Below are 20703 nucleotides of genomic sequence, written 5' to 3'. Positions count from 1 at the left end.
AGGTATCTTGCAAATGTTACATGTTGAAAGTCTTTATACTTTACAACCACAGGTTAGAGAAAGGGATGCAATTTATTGGACACATCTCACATTTCTTCCTATGAATCATTAAATATTTAAGCACCATAAAATTCAAGCATTTCACATGGATGTGGCAGCCAGCCTTGGTGGTTTAAAATGCATTATGCAGAGTCTCTGGCAGATAATAACAGTGACAATTGCGGAGTACTGATTTTTAATGTCAATTGTTTTGTTCCCTGCAGAACTTCCTGATAATGTCCCTGTAGGAAATTGTGATTTTGTGTGTGTGTGGAGGAGGGGGATGAGTGACAGTAACTTTGAGAATTGAAATAAAATAACATTCCCAAAGACACAAAGAATTGGCCAGGTATAAATAATTCTAATCAGTAATTTATATGCCCTGTAAGAATCATAATATAATTCAACTATGGAAAAAACCCAAGAAATGTTTTTTTATATTAAATTATTTTAAATAGAAGATGTGACCAGAATAAATATGCAATGACTGCTACGTGCTAGACGTATAATCTAACTTAATTTTCAATGTAAGAGTAGATGTTATGTCCCATTTTATAAATGAGGAAAATGGGGTTCAGAGAGTAGGTATAACTCACCCCGGGTGATACAGCAGGAAAGGGACAGAGCCAGCGTCAAACCAATTCCAAAGTCCACATTTTCCCACTCTTCTTGCAAGTCATACCAAATAAAAATAAAAATTATCAAATTCGTTCGGTGAGCTGATAGAAACAAATCTAATGTCATTTCCTGGAGCGCACAGAATGGTTTTGCTTCATTAAAATCTACAAGAGGCTCAAAAAAAAATCTGATACAATCAAGTTTTAGTGGACCATTCTACTGACTGTCTTAAGCACCAAAGACATGTATACAAACTTCGTTGACGTGGTCTTATACTAGGAAGCTCTTACATGATGAGGGAGTTCAGGTTACAGCGTGAGTTAAGTCTTGTCACATTTCAATGAAGAGCCTTCTCTCAGCCAAATCGCATGGATCTTATCATTTCTGAAATTTCAGTGCTGGAAAAGTAAGCTGTATTTCAGGAGGGGGCAGTGGCTACAGCTTATCGATTGGCTTTCTGTCAGTCACTGTTAAGAGGAGACGGCAGGTATGCAGATCTGTTGGTGCGTTCACATATTTTGAAATAAGAAATGATTTATACTTGTTACCCTTTTGTCCACGAAACCCTACACGCACAGATCTAACGCCTAATGCTACCTATTGTACTGTCACTGAGCACAGAATTATCCACAATGCACTCAGCCCTGGGTAGGCACTGAGTGTACAAAGTTGAGTGAAGCCTGGCCCTGCCCGTGAGGGCCTGCACTGGACCAAGAGCATGGGGGAAGTGCGAGGAGACCTTACGGGATGGAGGAGGGAGCGTGAGAGCGTGGCCAGGCCCATTTGTTGTCCCGGGAGCAGTGGAAGGGAGTCGGAGTCTCCCTGGGGAAATTCACACCGCACCCCTCCCCTCCAGCTCCTTCCGGTAAAGAAGCAGTTGTGTCCCAGGTAAACTTCCTTGAGCAGGGACGTCACTGGGAGAAAGAGCAGGAGCCCCGTCACAGAGCTGGGAACACGGGATGAGTGTACAGGTGAGCTGCGGGCAGCCTGTCACTCCACCGGAAGTCACTTGGACTTCACAGGCACAGGAGTCACTGAACAATTTTTAAGCCAAAGAAAAACAAAATCAAGTTTACATCTCGGAGAAATGACTGGGATTTGACAAGTGGAGGCATCAGCTGGGAGCTGTGGACCATCCAGAGTATGGGGGACAGACAGAGACTGCATTAAGACGCCGTGAGGCCAGAGAGGAAGGTAGCAGCTCACAGGAAGTGGTCTCTGAGTTCAGGTCTGGGAAAGACGAGAGGACAAGAAACGAGCCACCCACCACGGGCAGCACAGAGGCCTGGGTACCTGGACACCTGCATGGATGGGGGTCCACTCCCTGAGAGTAAGAACCCAGAAGGAAACATCCCGTCCTCCCCCATGTGACCCAGGGCAATTCCCATTGGACAATCTAGATGCTTTCTAACCAATGAGGTGGGGGAGGGGATTCCTGGGAAGGAACTTTCGATAAGGATCATCACCAGTCATGGTGATGTTTTGTTCCTCCTTCACAGAGAAGGGACATTTCAAAGTACACTGGTATTTAACCAGGTGAAGAAAGCCGAGTCTTCGAATCCAAGGAGTTCCTTGTTCCACTGGTTTGCCCTTTAGACCAGTTAAAATAATTTTTCAAAATCGGAAGGCAACAATTGTGTGGCATTTGGAGTGGGGTTCTTGCAATATCAGTATTTTGAACAATCAGTCTCCAACATAATCCCAGGCTCACCATGGAGTAAACTGCCCACTTAATTCAGCCTGTGTTTTAAGATGTATTTGGCAAGTTGACTAAGATAATATTCTAACGTGCTTAAAATACTTCAGCAGGCGAGGTATGTCTCTGACGTTCTATTTCTCGCCCTTATCTCTTCCCAGAAAATGTTCTCAGACCAAATTCGTGAATGAACAAGATGAAATTTTAGAAGGCTTGATGTTTGGTGACACATAATAAAACTCGGGAAACAAAAAAGTGTAATTACAAATGAGGTTCAAATTGGCTTAAATTTCAGGTGCTCAAAAATATTTAACATGCCATTGCATGATTAAAAACAATAAATGGGTCAAATAAACTAGGAAATATTCTTCTTTCATCTTAAAATGTACACTTTTTTTCTTTTTTACTGGAAAGTATTAAAATAAATTGCCATCCTGGGAGTAGCCCATGGCAAGAGTCATTTGAAATATGTTCTACATATAAGAGCTCGTGCTAATCAATGTTTGGCAAAGAAAACATCTCATGAACAAAATTTTAATTGAGTTTTTCTTTTCTCAATTATTTTTAAGGGCATTGAAACTAAACACGAAAATGAATGTCACTTGCTCATGAGGAATTTCTTTGGTTTTTTTGTAAAATGACATGTTTTTAAATGAGGAAGGCAGGTTTCCTATACTATTTCCAACAAGCTTTCTGATTTTTAGGATTAGACCACTGAATCCCTACCAGAATAGGAAATATATCCTTTGCTATTCAGAAAACTACTCATTCTACATCGACGTATCTTCTCAACTTTTATAGAAAATATTAATACCAAATGTCAAACTGCTGCCTTGGTAGAATAGTGATGAAAAATAGAAGAATGTTTTTAAAATTGGAAAAACAGCGTGCTTCTGTAAAAACCAGTAACAGGCACATAAAATTCAAATTGTAGGTTGTTTTTGTTTTTTTCTAAAATAGCACCATATCTTCCTGGCAGGAAGATGAACTTAAATGAATCTTCTTACCTAAGTTTAATTAAGCCGGCCCTTAATTTTCTCCGGAGCGCATAATGATAGCTCTGTCACTTCCCGCTACGAAATGCCATTATGTCTTGGAGGAAAATCGTCCGTGGCGGGCTGCGCGGGGGCTCTGCAGGCGCTCCCGGGGAGGGCAGCAGGCGGCTTTGTGCGAGCTGCCGCGTCTGAGCGAGCCCCATGTGGCTGCAGTCCCATTAGCGCGCGCGCTCCGCAGCCTAGCTGGACCCCGACTGGGCAAATGCCGTCTGTTTGGAAGTTCACTGCAAGGGGGAGTCCGTTTTTGTGAATCACTGCCTTAATATTCATTAATAGCTCTTAGGCTCTTAATCCCTTATTGAATATATTTTTTTCCATAAATGCTACTTTTCAAAAGGGTTGCCAGAGTAGGCATTTCCATTCTTTGAAAAATGCAGAAGAGAACGTGTTTCATGTTCGTCTGTGATGTCTTTATGCTAATGAAGCATCTCGGGAATACAGCGGCTGTGGTCCTTCCTGGCACAATGATTCGTTCTGCTTTGAAATGAACTGTTAACGCTGGCTGTGTGGATGTTTTTTGTTTTTTTTTTTTACATCTCCTTGGGTCACGGTTTTACAATTATTTAAAGTGCATGGGAAAACAGATTACAGAGGAGATCATTCTGAGATGTTGGAAATCTCTACTTTCTACTTTCATTTGTTGGGCTATTTATTTTTTCCTATAAAATCCATCCAGAAGCCCACTGTATTATAGAGTAATTGACTTCAATTGTTTGAGGCGCTATTAACCCATGAGTGAAGTTTTCAGTAATGCAGTTTGTAATCCGGCCTTTATCATCTCTCTGCCTTCCTGTGAATTAGCGGCATTCTGAATAAAGCCAGCTCTTCCATCATCCGCAAAAACATAAGAATAGCTGGGCTTCGTCTAGAAGCTAATCTAAAAAGGGAGCTTTTGCTTAATCTGCCCCGAACAGAGGAAGGAATGAGAGGGCGGTGGGAGTAACCACATCTAAACGGAAGGGACAGCTGAAAGTGGGGTCTGAAATGAGCACCATCAATCTCTTCGCACAGCCTGGGCCCCTGGGCCCGCGAGGAAGCCTCTCCTGGCGGCATGTTGGCCAGTTGTGGGTTCTCTAGCTGAACTTCATGCACACCCGGCACCTGCTGGTCCTCTGGCGCTGGGCCTGGCTCTCTTTCAAGGTGTCCGGGGAGGGCACCGAGGAAAACTGCAAGTCAGGGCTCACTGTCGTCAGCCAGAAGCTATACTCGTTCGCAAAAAAGTGGCAAGTTCCCTGCCGGCCTTGGCATTCGAGGAATGGTGCGGCTCGGAAGTCTTCCAGACAGCTGCCAGGGGACATGAGGGCCTGCCCTCCTCCTTGGTCCCCAGCCCCTGTGTGCTGCCAGGACAACAGACAGAGTTAGGGCTCAGGCGCGTGCGGACGACCCCAGACCCAGTCCGGGCCACGTGGAGGGCTGGGCCTAACTTCACATTTTTCCTCCCAAAGGATCCCAGAAAGAGCGAACTGGGATCCGCTGAGGAAAGGAGTCGGGGTCGTGGGCCACGCACACAAAATGAAACCACTTTTTCTGAGGGCGGAAGCAAAGGCAACGTCTACACCCTGGCAAAATCATTAAAACGACAACAACAAACTGGATCGGCAGTAAGAAAGAGAATGGCCCTGCATCTCGACAGGCTAGGGTCTGGGGTGGTCTCACGACCCCATGTCCCACTGCTGTCTGTCCCGTGTGGCAGGGCTCCGGGAACCCGGGTGGAAGGGGCAGGCGCGGGGGCTGCGGCGGGGGCTCACCATCAGGAACGAGTACCCGATCCAGAGGCTCCTCCAGGCGCGTGGGCACGGGGGGATGGACTGGTCCTGGCTGTGCAGCGCCACGGCGGGGGCCGGGGCCTCGCACACGGCACAGCGGCTGATGTACGGGCGGATGGCCTCCTCGGCGAGCGGCGTCACGGGCAGCGGCGCGGCGCTGGCCAGCCAGTAGGACCGGTCGTTCCTGCGGCCGTAGTGGCACACTTGGTGGATGTTGCAGTAGGCGAAGGGCAGCGTGCTAAACATGGGAAGGCAAGACCCTGCCAGACCTTGGGAGGGAAGACGAGGCAATGTGGCGGGCGCGCCGCAGGCCCGCTGTGCGCGGGGACCGTTCCCGCAGGTGCCATTCGCGGCCGCCCAGACGGACGCCCCCGCCGAAGCCGCATGTGCGGCGGCAGGGCCGGCTGTGCGCCTGAGCGCGTCTGCCACCTGCCTGGTCCCGGGCCAGCCCTCCTCCGCTCCTCCGCTGCTCGTTCCCTCCCCAGCCGAGCAGTGCGCCTGCTGCTGGCGGGGTGCGGTTACTCCAGCTCTGTGCCCACAAAGCTCCTGCCCTGGCTCGGTTGGGGAGACGGCGGAGCGTTTGCGCCGCGAACATACAGCACGGCCAGCCCTAGGAATGAGAAGGAGCGAGCACCGGGACTTCGGGGAGGCCAACCGCAAGAATCATTGTACGCTAGCACCTTTAACAGGGACAGGATTTGGCCAGGTGTGAAGACTGTTCAGAGGAGGAGATACAGCAGGAGAGAGGGCCAGAGGTGAGAGAGCCTGGAGCTCAAACTCAAAGGAATTCCGTGGGGGGAAGGGGGGCAGAGGACGTCCGTGTCTCAGGGTGCCCAGAAAGGAGTCAGACCAGAGGCTGCGGGTTTTGTCTGTCTCGTAAGGAGCTTCGATCTTATCCCGGAGCTCTGAAGAGCTTTGCGAGTACGCTCTGGCTGGACCGGGGTGGGAGGAGACGGGTGGAACAGAGGCCAGGCGGGGAGGAGACTGGAGGCAGAAGGGTGAGGAGGAGAGAAGTAAATAGAGCCAAGATATTAAACATCACTTCTTCCTCTGCACCCCCCCCCCAACCAGGCCCTCTAATGGGAAGGGCCCCGGACTGAGCCCAGAGGAGAGTGACCTTCAGTAGCTGCCGCCCCTAGGCCTGCACTTCTTGACGACCCTTGCTAACAGCAGGGGTCATAGCCCAGTGAGGGCAGGGACAAGGTTCCCCCTCCATCAGCGCCCCCTGCTGTCTTGTCCCTCCTGCACCCACCACCCAACCACCATGATCTGGGAAAGACAGCGTTTGCCAGCACCTGGGTTTTATTAAACTCCTGACTCGAAATCATTCCCTGCAGCTTACAAATCTACAAGTGGGGCAGCCGAGTGGCTCAGTCAGTTAAGCAACTGACTCTTGGTTTCAGCTCAGGTCATGATCTCAGGGACCTGGGATGGAGCCCATGTCAGGCTCCCGGCTCAGCGGGGAGCCGGCTTGAGTGTCTGGCCCTCTGCCCCTCACCTGCTCCCGTGCGCACCTGTGCAGTCTCTCAAATAAACAAATAAATTGAAAGAAAGTAAGAAAGAGAGAAAGAAGGAAAGAAAGAAAATAGCAGCACCCAGGGATGACTCCCAAAATCAAGGTCTGTAATTTAAACAAGCAGCTGGAGCGAGGCGGGGAGCGGGTGCCGCTGATGCCAATCAGCCAGTCCCCGGCTGCTGGGAGGCACCGCTGGACACGTAAACACAGGAACGGACCGTGTCCTGATTAAATGTACATTTGGAAGTAAAAGCTACACTTCATGTAAGAGTTAAATTTAACCTGCTGAGGAAGGATCATTTTTAAAAATAAGCAGCCGGAGGACAACTACTGTAGCCAGAATGAGCGCCCCACAGGATCTCATTTCACAGAACTCTCTGGGAGTCAGCCTCCTCTTCCACGGGAGAGGAGGGATCACCGAGACGTGGGTGAATCTGTAAACTTCACCCAAAGGCCGTACCCTAAGCGACGGACGTGGGTGACCGCGCGCCGCACACATACCGAGGTCCTGGTTGTGTGCCTTCTCCTGTCCTTCCAGGTATAAGAGACTGTAGCCCGTCCAGAGCCTGGGCATGCCCGCGGGGCAGGCGGGCTCTCCGTCCGTCTGACTGTGGAGAACCAGGAGGAAGCCACTGAGGTGGCCAGGCCCAAACCCTTCGGGCCCGGGGTCCCCAGTGGGCCCAGGAGGGCCTGGAGGAATGAAGAAAAACATGGAGGCAGTTTAGGGGGGTTGTTTTAACAAGCACTTCCGAGCACCTCCGTTCTGAGCACTCAGGAGCAGAGGGGAGCACGACACGGCCATCCCTGACTGCAGAACAGACCAACAACTCACTCAGCAATTACTCCAAGCATCTTCTAAGTGGTCAGATTAAGTTAGCGTAAAAACAGGTGCGGGAGGGGGGATGGGTTAAATGGCTGATGGGGACTAAGGAGGGCACTTGTTGGCATGAGCCCTGGGGGTCACAGGTAAGTGATGGATCACTAAATTCTACTCCTGAAACTAATATTACACTGTATGTTAACCAACTGGAATTTAAGTAAGAACTTGAAACTACAAAAAAACCCCACAAAGAAACAGCGAGCGGACAAAACTCCTTGCCCTCCTAGAGCTTACATTCTACTTGAACAAGAGAAATGACAAACCATAAAATGTGTTAGGAAGTGATAAATGCTGAGAAGAAAAAGATGGGGTGGTGTCACCCCTGCCATGTGACCTCCCAGACATGTGGGACTGGGACCCTGGTGATTGTCAAAGCTGGTCTTCCCTCCCCCTCCCAGACCTTGGACCTTCTTTTAGGAGACAGGGAGGGGGAAGGAAGGCCCAGTTCTGGCATTCTTGCTGGCAGGTGGGAAATGAATAGCTCTATGCAATAAGTGGGGTCTGTCTCCTCTGGCATCTCTACGGGGCTGACCCGTTGAAGGAGGCCAACGGCTACTTCTAACTGCCGAGAGCAAAGGTGAACCCAAAAGTTGTTTCTTTTTTAAACTTGTTTCTGGAAGACTGGCAGGCTCTCCCCATCTACACTGTAAACCAGAGGTTACAACGTGGTAGCTTGAGCCCTGGATCTGGGCTGCTCCCGTGTTTGCCCTGTCGGACTGCACGGGCGGCGCTCTTGGACTTGGAAAGCAGAGCGTAGGCAGCACGGAGGCCTCCCCTCTACACGCAGCAGCTGACTGAAGCTGAGTTGTAGGCTCCACTTTGTTACAGACTTCACCAGCCCCCTTCACCCCTTCTCATTACCAGCCGGGGAGATCCTCTCCGAAGAGGCTTTGGGAGTCTTCGGGTCCCCAGCGCCCGGCATGTTACCTGGCTCGTTATATTTCAAATTACTATTCGTATGTATTATTCCTATTACTTACGTATAAATGACTATGTCTTCTCTCTCTCCTCACCCAGTGCCTACTCCCCAGTTTTGTTCTTAAGGAGGAGCCTTGTATTGTATGCACCCACAGCTGTGCGATAAGATGAAGTGAACTCAGAAAACCGAGGCCTAGTGCCTCGGCCAGTCTTGGAGGGTGAGAACACCCCTGCCACCTCCATCGTCAGCACGGCCTCTCAGTGGCGATCACACCCAACGCCAGGCTTGCCTTGGAAAAGGCAACAGCTAAAATAACTTGAGTCTTTTATGATAATGCACGGTGGTTTGGAGAAATACTAAATGTGGGGAAAGGGCCTTGACTCATCTTTATGATGGTTGAGGATCGGTCATCATGGGGGGGGATTCATCCTGTTCCGCTCTTGCTGCTTCCGCCTCCCTAATACCTGGTGAGTCCACATCTAAGGCAAATGCTTTTAATAGGATCAGTTTGGAAAGCCGCTTGAGAGGCCAGGGATCTCGTACACAGTTCTCAGATCTACGGTGTCAAAGAAGAGAAGAGAAGCTGAACATTTTTACCTGGTGCTCCAGGGCAGCCGGCTTCTCCCGCGTCCCCTTTGCTTCCAGGAGGCCCAGGAGGCCCTGGGAGGCCATCCTCGCCCCTCCTGCCATCCGGCCCAGACTCTCCTTTGCACCCTGCACGACAGTTTACGATGGCAGTGGTGAGAACAGTATGACACCTGCTAGCACTTCCAGCATGGGTATCAGGGGCCGGCCTGGGGCTCCCCATTTGGACTACACTGCATTCTCTCATGTCGTCTTCCCAGATACACGGAATCGGGATTGTACCACCCCCGCTTGGTGGTGCGGTCATGAGGCTCTGAGAGGTCATTTGCTTAAGTAATAAGCCAGTCATGGGCAGAGCAAGGATTTGGAGCCAGACCAGGGAGACGTTGGAAGAGAGGTCTTCACGTGTCTTCATATTCTTGTATGTTTAAGTTTTTTGTATCGAACACATATGACTTCTATAATTAAATATTATCCTTAATAATGATTTTTTTAGAAAGCTCAGTGGAGGAATAAGTAAACTTTAATAGGATCCAATTGGGAGTCAAGTTAAATTTGGAGCAAGGTCAAAGCAGCAATTTTTTAAAATAATAATTGAGGGTTTAAAGGTGGAGGGTACCCCCCTTTATATGGCTTAACCAATTTGGTCTTCTCAACAGCCACATGACCAGGCGCTGTCGTATGCCAGCCTACCAGTGGGGAGACTGAGGCTCAGGAAGGTGACAGAGCTGATCTTGCGTGTTGAGGAACCGCTCCCAGGCCAGGTTCCATCAGCCGCCAGCCTGCTTCGTGACGAGCTGAGGAGCTCAGGTGCGCCCCCTGGAGGACGTAAAGGGGGGAGGGGTCTGGCAGCAGTCGCACTGATACTGGAGGGGTTCTTTAAGTGTTTGGTTACGTTCCTCTGAGGCATCATTAGCCACAACCTCCTTTCGCGGGTAGCAGACATGGCCGTTGCCTGTAGAGAAGTGTGTTTGCCGTTAGCCTGAATTCCCTGAAGTACTAGCCCTCCCAAGGGTCCTGGTTTCCAACGGTTCTTCTCTCTCCCTCTCTCGCTCACTCTCTCTGCCACGAATTAGCCTAAAACCAACCATGAAGTCAGAGAGGGCTCACGTTTTCACTCTTGGACTTGTTCTTCAAGGGAGGGGGGAGCCATCTGAGGGTTGAGAGCAGGGGACTGCCATGCTCGGGTGATCAGCTGGACATCCCACTCGATTTCCTGTCTCACACAGGACCCCCTCTTATAGCCATTTGAAATGCATACCCCTCCAAACCTCACCGCTTTTGAAATCCTGTTCTAAGACAGTCTGCCTGAGAGTGTCCCATACCAACCTCCTTCTCTATTCCCCACCACCAGCCAGTCCGTCCCCTCCACGTCCCATGCTGGTAGAGCTGGTGTGGGTATCCCCAGTATGCCTGGCTTTTGGGGTGCTGTCATTTCACTTTCTGCTTCCTTAGGTTTTAAACAAATTCTCTTGGGTTGTCATGCAGTTCCTGGACTGCGTTCCGTCCATGGTTATCATTCAGCAAGTGAGAAAGGAAACCTCTCCCTCTCCCCATCTGGCTGAGAGATGCCCTCTCCTTTCCAGTAACCGGGCAGAGACCTCTTTCCGGGTGGGGCTGCTGTGTGCTCGCTGGCACATCCCTTGCCACCAGCTTCAAAGAGAACATCACTCTGGAAGGAACAGAGGGCCCTGATGGTGAGCTCAGAGCATTCTTTTGTCTCTCCCACCCCACAAGATGATTGCAACATGGGGTCACGGTGCTGTTCTGGAAAGGGCTGCCCGAGTGCTGACAAGGAACAAACAAGCTGATCATTGAAAAGGCAGCAGGCGTCTTCCTGAAATACCAACGTGCGGCGAGATCACTGCCGATCAGGGGAAAGAGCTCCCCACCAGATGTTGTGATATAGGCTTTGTTCCCTTTGGAGAAATTGTCAGGCAGTTTCCAGAGATTGGAAGGAAGGCTTTGGCTAACCGAGTTGCGTGCCCACGGCTTTCCCTATGTGGACTTGTTCTCCACTTGGAACTTGTTTTAAGGACTAGAGCTCCCTCTAAAAGCCCCCCAGTGTTTGATGGATTACCTCCTCGGAGAGCGTCACATGTTGACTTGAAGATTAAACACACTCTAACAGGATGTGGGGCTGTCCATTAGGCAGTAACAGTTCAAATCGATACAGAAACCACCTCTGTGCTCATCCCAGGAAGCCCCAGCCTTTGAGGGCCCCCCGGGGAAGGAAAGTTGCAGATCAAAGAGACGTGTGAGCAGAAAACCAGGAGGCCTTCCATGGTGGAGGACGCTCAACAGACACAGGTTATAGTTAGTGTGGCTGTTACCCACTCACACGGGGCCGGAAAGAGCCAGAACCTTCTTTTTTTCTGTATAGCTCTCGGCTGCAACACCTGGTTTCAGAGCCAGCTTAGCAAGGAAAGAGGTTTGGGAGGGAAAACAAGAGGAGGCCAACAGCGTCATCTGAAGTGGAGGTGGTCCTTCCTAGCGGGGCTGAGCCTTCACAACCGACCTCGGGGGCGGCACATATGGCCCCCAACACCAAGCTGAAAGAACCGCCTTCGGGAAAGGACCGATGACAAGCCACATGCCCTGCAGATGACCCAAGTCAGTCAGGCTTCAGCCGCTTCAGACCTTCGAGAGAGACTGGTCGCTTTTCAGCAACTGGGCAGTGTGGCCGATGTATCCAGGTGGTCAGCAGAAACAGGCCGGGTAAGGGGGCCGAAGAACATACTGCAGAAAGCAGGGTCCTTTATAGCAAGAGCTGGAGGCCCGTATCAGAGAAGAGGGAGCCAAAAGGGAACCCTGGCTTGGGAGTGGTCCTTGGGAGGAGGGCAGAAGGGAGCCCCCGGGAAACTGAGCCAGCACAGTCCGGTGAGACCATGGGAAGAATGGGAGGCACCTTGCGGGAAGGGCTGTGCACCCGTTGTTTTTTTTTTAACATAACAGTCACATTTTTGTGGCGCAGCGGTAGCCTCAGGTGTCCCCACTGCCAGCAGGCAGGGTCAGTGACGTCAATTAGCAGAGGGCACAGGAAGCCAGAGAAGACCCTTCTGAGGCCACCTGCAACTGGATGAGCCTATCCGACCCCAAGTCGGGCAGAATGAGAGATGACGGGTGATTGGTCACAGCTGGGACCATGTAGCCTGTCAGCCGTCGTTCAGAAGCTCGCTGTCTATGGAGAATCTTGTATGTGCCCAAGACACCTATTTGCCCACTTGGTTTTTCTTCTCGTTTACTTTCTTTGGTTCTTTTCCAAAGCCACCACAACAGGCGAGCCCAGCCACCCCACAGGTCTCGGCTGGCATTGAGGGCAGCAGTGGGTCTCAACCCTGGTTGTCCGCTAGAGTTATCTGGGGAGCGTTTCCAAACACTGATCCTCAGGCCCTGCCTCCCTCTGCCTTCTGTTGGTCTGGGAGGAGGCATCAATATTGTGTCCAGCCCCCCATGACTTTAAGATGACTTTAGCCTACAGTGAGGACTGAGTCACTAGGGATGGTGTCGCTCTTAGCTGACTCTTTTAAGGACAGCACTCATAGAATATGGTTAGGGTTCCTCAAACTTGAATATACATACAAATATTCTGGGATCTTGTTAAAATGCAGATTCTAATGGTAGGTCTGTGCCAGAGTTGCTACTGGTCCTCGAACCACACTTTGAGTAGCAAGGAAGCTGCTGACTTGGTTACCAGGCTCTTAGGCCAACCTACTCCATCTGTGCTCTGCCACCTCCCTGTTGGACAATTCTGGTTCTTCAAAGCCCTATCTTTCCTTAAAGGCTCTGTTCAAAGGCCAGCTCTTGCCTGGGTCTCAGCAGTCCTGCAGCCCTCCGCACTAAATTCACCTCTCCCTGTCCCATTGTCCTCAGGCCTTTGCCAGCAACTCTTCGAAAACACAAATTATAATCTCCCATTATCTAGAGTTACTTATGTTCTGCCAGCTATTTCTGCCATGAGGTTGTGTGAGGCCCTGGAGGGGGGAGAAAAACTCATCTTATGCATGTTTGTATTGCCCACAACACCTAGTACCGTACTTTCTAAGGCGTGCAGCGGATCTGGAAGTCTTTACTGAAAAAATTTGCAGAACCCCATTCCCGGCCATATCTTCTACCTGAAAGTGGATTTTTTTAAAGGGGTGTGTGTGTAGGGCCAGGGGTCCCAGCCCTCAATGGCAAATATATACACAACAAGGGGGTTGGTTTTAAAAGCAGGTTGAGTGACGAGTGATTGTGACCGATGGAGAGCTCGATGCATGCCGTGGGTGACAAAGAGCTAGCTCACTTCCCAGGGTCCCCCGCGCTGTTAACGCAAGTCCCTCCAGCTGACACCCAGTTCACTCGGTGCATAAACACAGATGCAGTGCAGCAAATACGAACAAGACAACCCCACAGCCAACCGAGGGAGGCTCCACGGCTGTTCCAGACACTACCCGACAACCACTCAGAGGCCGGCAGAGGGGATGTCTTTTGGGCCCTTAGCTGTTTGGCTTTGGGGAAACACACCACACACACACACACACACACACACACACACACACACACACAACAGGTGAGGCAAAACTCAAGTTCTATTTCCAATTCCTTTGGCCCTGAGCCAGAAAGAGCCAAGGCCACACCTGCGCAGTGGGAAACCAGGGAAGAGAAGGGCCACGTGCCTTTTCGGGTCATTTGCACGCAGCCTGTCTAGAAACACGGCCACTGCTAATTGGTCTGAATTGTGATCAGTGACCTCAAGCTGACCAGCCTGGACTCCCTAATTTCTTTGTCACTGACCCGTGTGGTGGGGATCTGTGAAAATAAAGCATCTGGAAGATAGTTTTTAAAGGGATGGTTTGGTTGAAGTACTTAAATACGGATCCTGCTACCCTGACCATGAGCAGTGCTCTGAGCAATTAAACGAACACTTGGTCATGGCCAGAATTTAGAACGACCCTTCCCCTTTTCTCTCTCCCTGCTCCAAGCAAGGCATTTCCTTCCCCCTTCTCCTGGGCCAATTCTGCTCCACATAGCCCCAATTCAAGTGTTTGTAATTCAAAATCAAGTCAACAGCTATTAGTGACTATTAACAGAGCGGCTACTCTGTTGATTAAAAGGCTTCAAAACCTGTGCCCACGTAGGAGCGGTTCAAGTAGGAGTTCAGCATAAAATAGCAGGCTTGTGCCGATCCAGCGAGGGCGTGATCACACGGGAGAAATGTAGAAAAATGTCTCAGAGGAAAGAAGTGACGTTGCTTCGTACTCAACGAGTCATTTAGGCTCCGTGCTAAAAGCTACATAACAAGCCGCCTAGACTTTCATTCCAGCAGCATGAACAACGGGCGCCAACCTCGTACCTGGTCCTGGGGGCCCTCTCACTCCAGGCACCCCCATGGCTCCTTCTGGTCCTCTTGGGCCTGGTACCCCGGGAAGCCCGGGGATTCGGGGACAGGACTCCACGTCGGCAGGCGGCCCTGGCTCACCTGAAATTGCAATCATTGCTTGTGTGACGGGCTCCAGCCTTACAAACAAGCTCCTTCTGCCTTCTCCAGCTAGACGGGCTGCCGACACGACACGGAAGAATCGGGTGTTCAACAACCCAACACAAGCTCTATGAGGGAGGGACTTCTGTTCACTGTGGGGCACATGAGAAACTTCCAGAAGGCACCGTGTTAAATACACGACTGACTGACTGAGTGACTAGGATCTCAGAGGAAGCCAAAGAAGTACAGAATAGTGAAGGCTGGTTGGGGCAGCAACCGTTTGGTGACCTTCACTGGATTTCCCACCTTTGGGGCACATTTTACTGGGCTCCAGTCACCGGTAGCAGTGGGAGAGCTCCCCGGAAGTCTCCGGTGTCAGCCAGGGCTACACCACTGTAGTTCTGACTTCAGCCCATCAGAATCATCTGGCCGGCTGGTCAGAGCCCAGAGTTTCTGAGCCCGTAGGTCTGGGGTAGACCCGACATCTGTACGTCTACCATGTTCCCGGGTGAGGCTAACGGTGCTGATCTGGGGATCTCACTTGGAGAATCACTGCTCTGTTTTTCCTTCTCGGTTATGTTCACATCTTTAAGATATTTTTCCTAAAGCTTCATTCCTTCACCCTGCAAATACTCCACAAGGGAAAAGAAATCATAGTAACAGTAACCAATAATGCTAACAGCTAACACTTATTGGAGGCCTTATCATGTACCGGGCCCCGGGCTAAGTGCTTTATGATTAAAGGCTCCCAACAAACCTGTGTGTGTATGTGCTGCTATTATTAGAATATTACACGTAAAAAACCCAGGCTCAGGTAAATAAGTGACATATCTAAGGTCACACAGCTAACACGTGGCAGAGTCTAGATTAAAATCCAAGACGGCTTGGCTCCAGACCTGTGTGCTTCACCAGGACACCATACTGCCCTCAGAACTCTTCACATCCGTGTGATGAATTCCAAGAAATACAACATATTTTAAAAACACACTGCTTCTCAGTTGTAGTTTTCTTAAAATTCATGCAAGTGTGCAAAATAAGTTTAAGAACAGCAGTGATTAGGTAGCAAGAAAACCGTAGAAAATGTGGCCATAGTGACAACGTAGGCTACACAGTAGTTAATACGTCTGTGCAAAACGGACTCGAACCCAGGGCACTTGTGTGGCTCATGTGGTTGAGTGACTGGCTCTTGATTTCAGCTCAGGTCATGATCTCAGTGTCCTGGGATGGAGTCCCGCATGCAGTTCTATGCTCAGTGGGGAGCCCACTGAGAGCCCGGATTCTCTCTCTCCCTCTCCTTCTGCCCCTCCCCCAGCTCATGCACACACACGCTCTCTCTCTCTCTTGCTCTCAAATAAATAATCTTAAGGAAAAAAAACAGACTTGAACCCTTGTCAGCTGTTTGGAATTTAATCTCTTATAAAATATTGTATGAAACCACAACCAACACTGAGCTGGGTGTATTTTATGGTACGCACAGTTTAATATAAACTGTGGCTTTTCCACTCTGGGTGACTTGAGGGAGATGCATATGAATATTTCCTATTTTCCCTGAATCACCTTGTGAGTTCTGGTGGAGCGAAGGAAGCAGATAAGGGAACGGGAGGTGGGGGTGGAGTAGGGGTGGTGGGCATTTGGCTCGTGCTTCATATTTAGGGTTCTGATGTTATCTTCAAATGAGTTCATACACACAGACACAGAGAGACACTAAAAGGACGGAAGTGGAAATATTAAATATGAAACTATAATTTTTATTTAAAAAAATTTAATTTATTTGTCAGAGAGAGAGAGAGCACGCTTAAGCAAGGGGAGCGGCAGGCAGAGGAAGAACTAGGCTCCCCACTGAGCGAGGAGCCCCATGCAGGACTTGATCCCAGGACCCTGGGATCATGACCTAAGCTGAAGGCAGCCGCTGAACTGACTGAGCCACCCAGGCGTCCCGAAGCTGTAATTTTTAAATATAAACATTAAAAATAGCAGGATTCTTTTTAAATTCTGATTTTGCTTTTCTTCACTTTTTAATAAACGAGAAGCTGAATGGCAGGGGCCAAAGTGTCTCTTGTGTAAGCACCCTGCATTCAGGGCAAGTTTTCACTAAGGTTAATAAGAGGATGCCTGGAAAGAACAAATGCATGCACTCCATGTGTTTCTTTCCTTCTTTTATGAAACTCTTTTGAGTCTCTTTGAAAACCCCAGACACGAAATAATATGTTGTTTCTGCACTGTGGTGAACACGTAGTTGAAAAGAATAACAGCATTTTCACGGTAACACACAAAGAAATTTGCTCCTTGGAAATGGACTTGGATGATATGGGAAAACCTTGTCATAGCCCCTTACTAGGTGTGAAGGACCCATCTTTTCATGTTGTTGATACTACTTATTTTTGGGATGGTCTATGTATTTATATTGTAGAATTTATAAAAGAAACTTACATGGGTTTGTACTGTAGCATTTGACAGAGGAAGCACTCACACTCTGCCTGAATTGAAATTACGTAAGCTGAGTGTCGACTCCGCCTTGACAACCTATAAGAGACTCGGCTTTAGGACGCTCTAATATGGGGTTACCATATCCGTAATGAGGCAGCGGAGGCACTGACGCCTCATGTAATCACAGCACCCCATCTATGAAAACGTGACAAAGTGTAACTCACAAGTACAGTGAAAAGGCCAGTATGGAAATAAGTAGAAGCCAGATTTAGAGGAAATTACCAATTTTATAGCAGCGCTTACCTCTGGAACCTGGAGAGGTCCAAAGTCAAAAGGTGAAGCCACGCAACGATTTTCATGCAATGGAAAGAGATTTTAAATTTGTCAGTTAGGACAAAAGCGAAATGGGTTATTTGAGAATATACATAATAACTTGAGGACGGCATCAATGATACGCAGAATGACAGCATCTTATTGACATAACGAAGTCCAATCTGTGTTACTGACAAGAGCAGCTATGATTTAGTCATCGAGCTTGCACGTCTAGAAAGACGTGAAATGAAGCTCTCTTGCACCATATAAAATGAGTTGATTTCTTACAGGAAATATGCCCTAATTTAACATACGTAGAAATTCTGTTTGTTGGCAGGCTTCATATTATTTGGCCAAGTGTTATAGGATAGGAGATGGACCCAAGGATGAGCTGTTTGTCATCTTGTTCTGAGGTCCGTCGTAAAGCAGTGCGATCTATTCAGTCTTCGGACTACAGAGCTAATTTAGGGATTGTAAGGTATTCCGAACGGACACCACATTACCATAAGATTGGTTTAGGATCTCAAAAGATATGACTTCTGCAGATCTCAAATACGCATGTCTGCTTGCCCTTCCAGCTCTTCCTTGGCCTATTCTGACCCTACGTTGAAAACATGTTGTCGACTGAGCTTAAATTGAATAGCCTTTTCGTCTTTGTAGGAACTAATGTATTTTACAGAAAAAGTTAAATAAACATCTAGGAAAATCCATGGGAATTCAGGGAGAGACATGAGTACGGTCCTCCCATACAGTAATCAAATCAGTCTTTGCCTCTTGTGTGAGGGAACACAGATTTATTTAACTTAGAAATGTTGTCTGTAAAATCAACTCCTAATTTGCAAACTTACTCCATCTAATAATAAATATTAGTTTACCAAACATAAGATTGTGTAGTGAGGCCTGAAATAAATGCAGCTTAACTCGTGAGCAATTGCAGGCAATTTCAGAATAATTACGTGCTTCAAGCCGACCCTCACGGTAAATGTTGAAACAAAAGGCCGTCTGTAGGCTGCTGGGTGAGATCAGCAGGCATTAGGAGCTTACCTGGAAGACCGGGGTGCCCCTGTCTGCCTGGAATGCCAGGTAAACCCTTCTCCCCAGGGGGGCCAGGAAGTCCTTGTGGCCCCTGCAGCCCCGGGAATCCTATTGGTCCTAAAGGGAACATAAAGACGGGGACACAGGAATGGATCGAAATCAAGACGACGGCAGTCAGGTGGACTGAACTCAGAGATTCACCCCAACAGAGCTCAGGGCAAAGGCGGGAATCCAGACGAGCCTCTCACTTTTTCTTCTCAGTAAAGCTGAGAAGAGCTGTCTCTGTCTGAAGGAAACACGAGAGTCCGTCAAACGGAGTAAGGAAAATGGTCTCGTGATCAAGACGAGACTAAATGGAATGAAAAGCTCTGTCATCCTGAACTTTCTCTGGAGACAGAGGACTGGAAGTGAAGGGAAAATAGGGGACGGTGCTCGGCCATGTGGGACGACGTGCGTCCTGGCCCTGGGCTCTGGCCTCTCTTCCTCACAATCCCCCGTGTCAGCCCCGCCAGCCACTCAGCGCCTCGAGCATGCGGTTCCTTCTCTTCTTCTGCGCCCGGCAAGCCTCACGTCCTCAGGGAAGCCCTGTCTGGGACCCCAGCCCAACTCCACTTGCTCTCGATGTGCTGTCGTGGAAGAGGGGCCCTTACTCAGAGCACCTGCTCAGTTTATACTGATGGATCCTTTAGTGTGAGTGTCTGTCTGCCCCAATGAAACTCTGCACTGAGCAGGAGTGGGGACAGTTTAATCCTGCTCACGGTTATACTCCTGTAGGTACCTAACAAATGTTTTTGAATGGATCAAATATTTCCCACTGTTTAAGTCTGAAAAGGTAAACTGAAGAAACTCCCTCCTCCTTTCCACAGTTAAACCCTCTTTGGACCATATGCCCACTGGAATGGGAGTTAAGAAGCATGCTTAGTGGTTTCATCAATATTTCTAAGTCCTTGTATTTCCTTTTGTTGGTCACTGTTATTTATACTGCATACTATTTTCCCCATCCTGAAGAATATTTCCAGGTAGAGGTTCATTCTCTAGAGGAGCAAATGGGAAGAAGAAATGTCTTATTTGGGAAAGGAACAGGTTCCTTTTGGTGACTAGCATGCTAGCATGTTTATCCAATTATGGGATTCCCTAACTGGAAGCCCACATACCTGCAGATAAAAGCCACATTCTCTACAATTGATTTTATTTCTAATAAAGTTGAAGAGGGTTGCTGTGTACTGTTGTGCAGGTTGTGTACTGCACCATTACAGGGATGCCATTTGCACTGTATTCATGGCAGCCTCATGGTAATTTTGATCTTCAATTTTGTCCTAATCTTTTGCTTTATTTTACATTCAGTTCAGAAGTCAGGCAGGGTGCCAGTTATTGGGCTGACTTTGACAGTTGCCTCTCTATCCAGCTTCCTTATCTATGCCAAAAGGGAGTTAAGATGGATAACGATTACTGGTTCCTTTTCAATGAAAAAGTTCTATGAACTGAATAATTCTCTGAAACCTGGTGACCAAAGACTAACATCCCCAAATATTAGCAGTTAGGTAAAAGTGAATTTAAAAAATATATTTTAGCTTTAAATAGCAGGGGAATTCAATAATGGAGACTCTCTCATGAATATAAAAGAGCAAGGTCAGCAGTCTAAAACCAAACTGTCCAATACGGAAGCCACCAACCACATGTGGCTACTGAACAGTTGAAATTGGCGTGTCCAAACTGGCTTGTCCTATACGCATGAAACACGCACCAGACTTCAAAGCTGGGGAGGAGAGCGTCTTAGCTGGGAGAGGAAGTAGTTTGTACAGACGGCCCTGATTGTTGCATTGATAATTTATACCAATGATGATATGCTAAAGCAATAATATTTGAATATATTGTTAAAAGAAATATGAAAGTTCATTTTGCTCATTTTTTACTTTTTAAAATGTGTTTACCATGCCTTTTCATTACACGTGTAGCTTGTATTATATTTCTTTTTTTTTTTTTTAAGATTTTATTTATTTATGTGAGAGAGAGACAGCCAGCGAGAGAGGGAACACAAGCAGGGGGAGTGGGAGAGGAAGAAGCAGGCTCCCAGTGGAGGAGCCTGATGTGGGACTCAATCCCGGAACGCCGGGATCACGCCCTGAGCCGAAGGCAGACGCTTAACGACTGCGCCACCCAGGTGCCCCTGTATTATATTTCTGTTGTTCAGTTCTGCTCTAGAAGATTATCAAGTATGTTAGTAGGGTCTGAAGATGAACTTGGATTTCTTCTTACTTGTCCAGCTGTTACCCAAACCTTAAGACTCTTTGGGAAAGTCGGGACACTTTGGAAACACAGTGACTACATCCATAGGAAATAAAGTTACCTCCCCGGGGAGCAGAACCCCAGACCCTGAAGGGCAAGATAACAAAA

The 20703-nt window shown here is 48.6% G+C and overlaps 1 protein-coding gene across 1 annotated transcript in view; it reads right to left on the bottom strand.

Annotated features, from left to right (window-relative positions):
* Positions 1–6: 6 nt before the first annotated feature.
* The window catches only part of COL4A4 (collagen type IV alpha 4 chain), a 106390-nt gene continuing 85693 nt past the window's right edge, over positions 7–20703 (bottom strand). Inside the window, exons 41-47 of the mRNA XM_040639708.1 lie at positions 18319–18426; positions 17266–17274; positions 14410–14535; positions 9087–9203; positions 7192–7380; positions 5157–5443; positions 7–4745 (exon numbers count right to left, since the gene is read on the bottom strand). Coding sequence (XP_040495642.1) covers positions 4482–4745; positions 5157–5443; positions 7192–7380; positions 9087–9203; positions 14410–14535; positions 17266–17274; positions 18319–18426 — 1100 coding nt within the window. The 3' untranslated portion in view covers positions 7–4481. The remainder of the gene's footprint in view (positions 4746–5156; positions 5444–7191; positions 7381–9086; positions 9204–14409; positions 14536–17265; positions 17275–18318; positions 18427–20703) is intronic.

This window comes from Ursus maritimus, unplaced genomic scaffold (genome assembly GCF_017311325.1).
Source record: "Ursus maritimus isolate PB19 unplaced genomic scaffold, ASM1731132v1 scaffold_1, whole genome shotgun sequence".
Classification (NCBI taxonomy): domain Eukaryota; kingdom Metazoa; phylum Chordata; class Mammalia; order Carnivora; family Ursidae; genus Ursus; species Ursus maritimus.
Note: the sequence above shows the minus strand (reverse complement) of the source record. Positions and strands in the feature narration are given on the sequence as shown.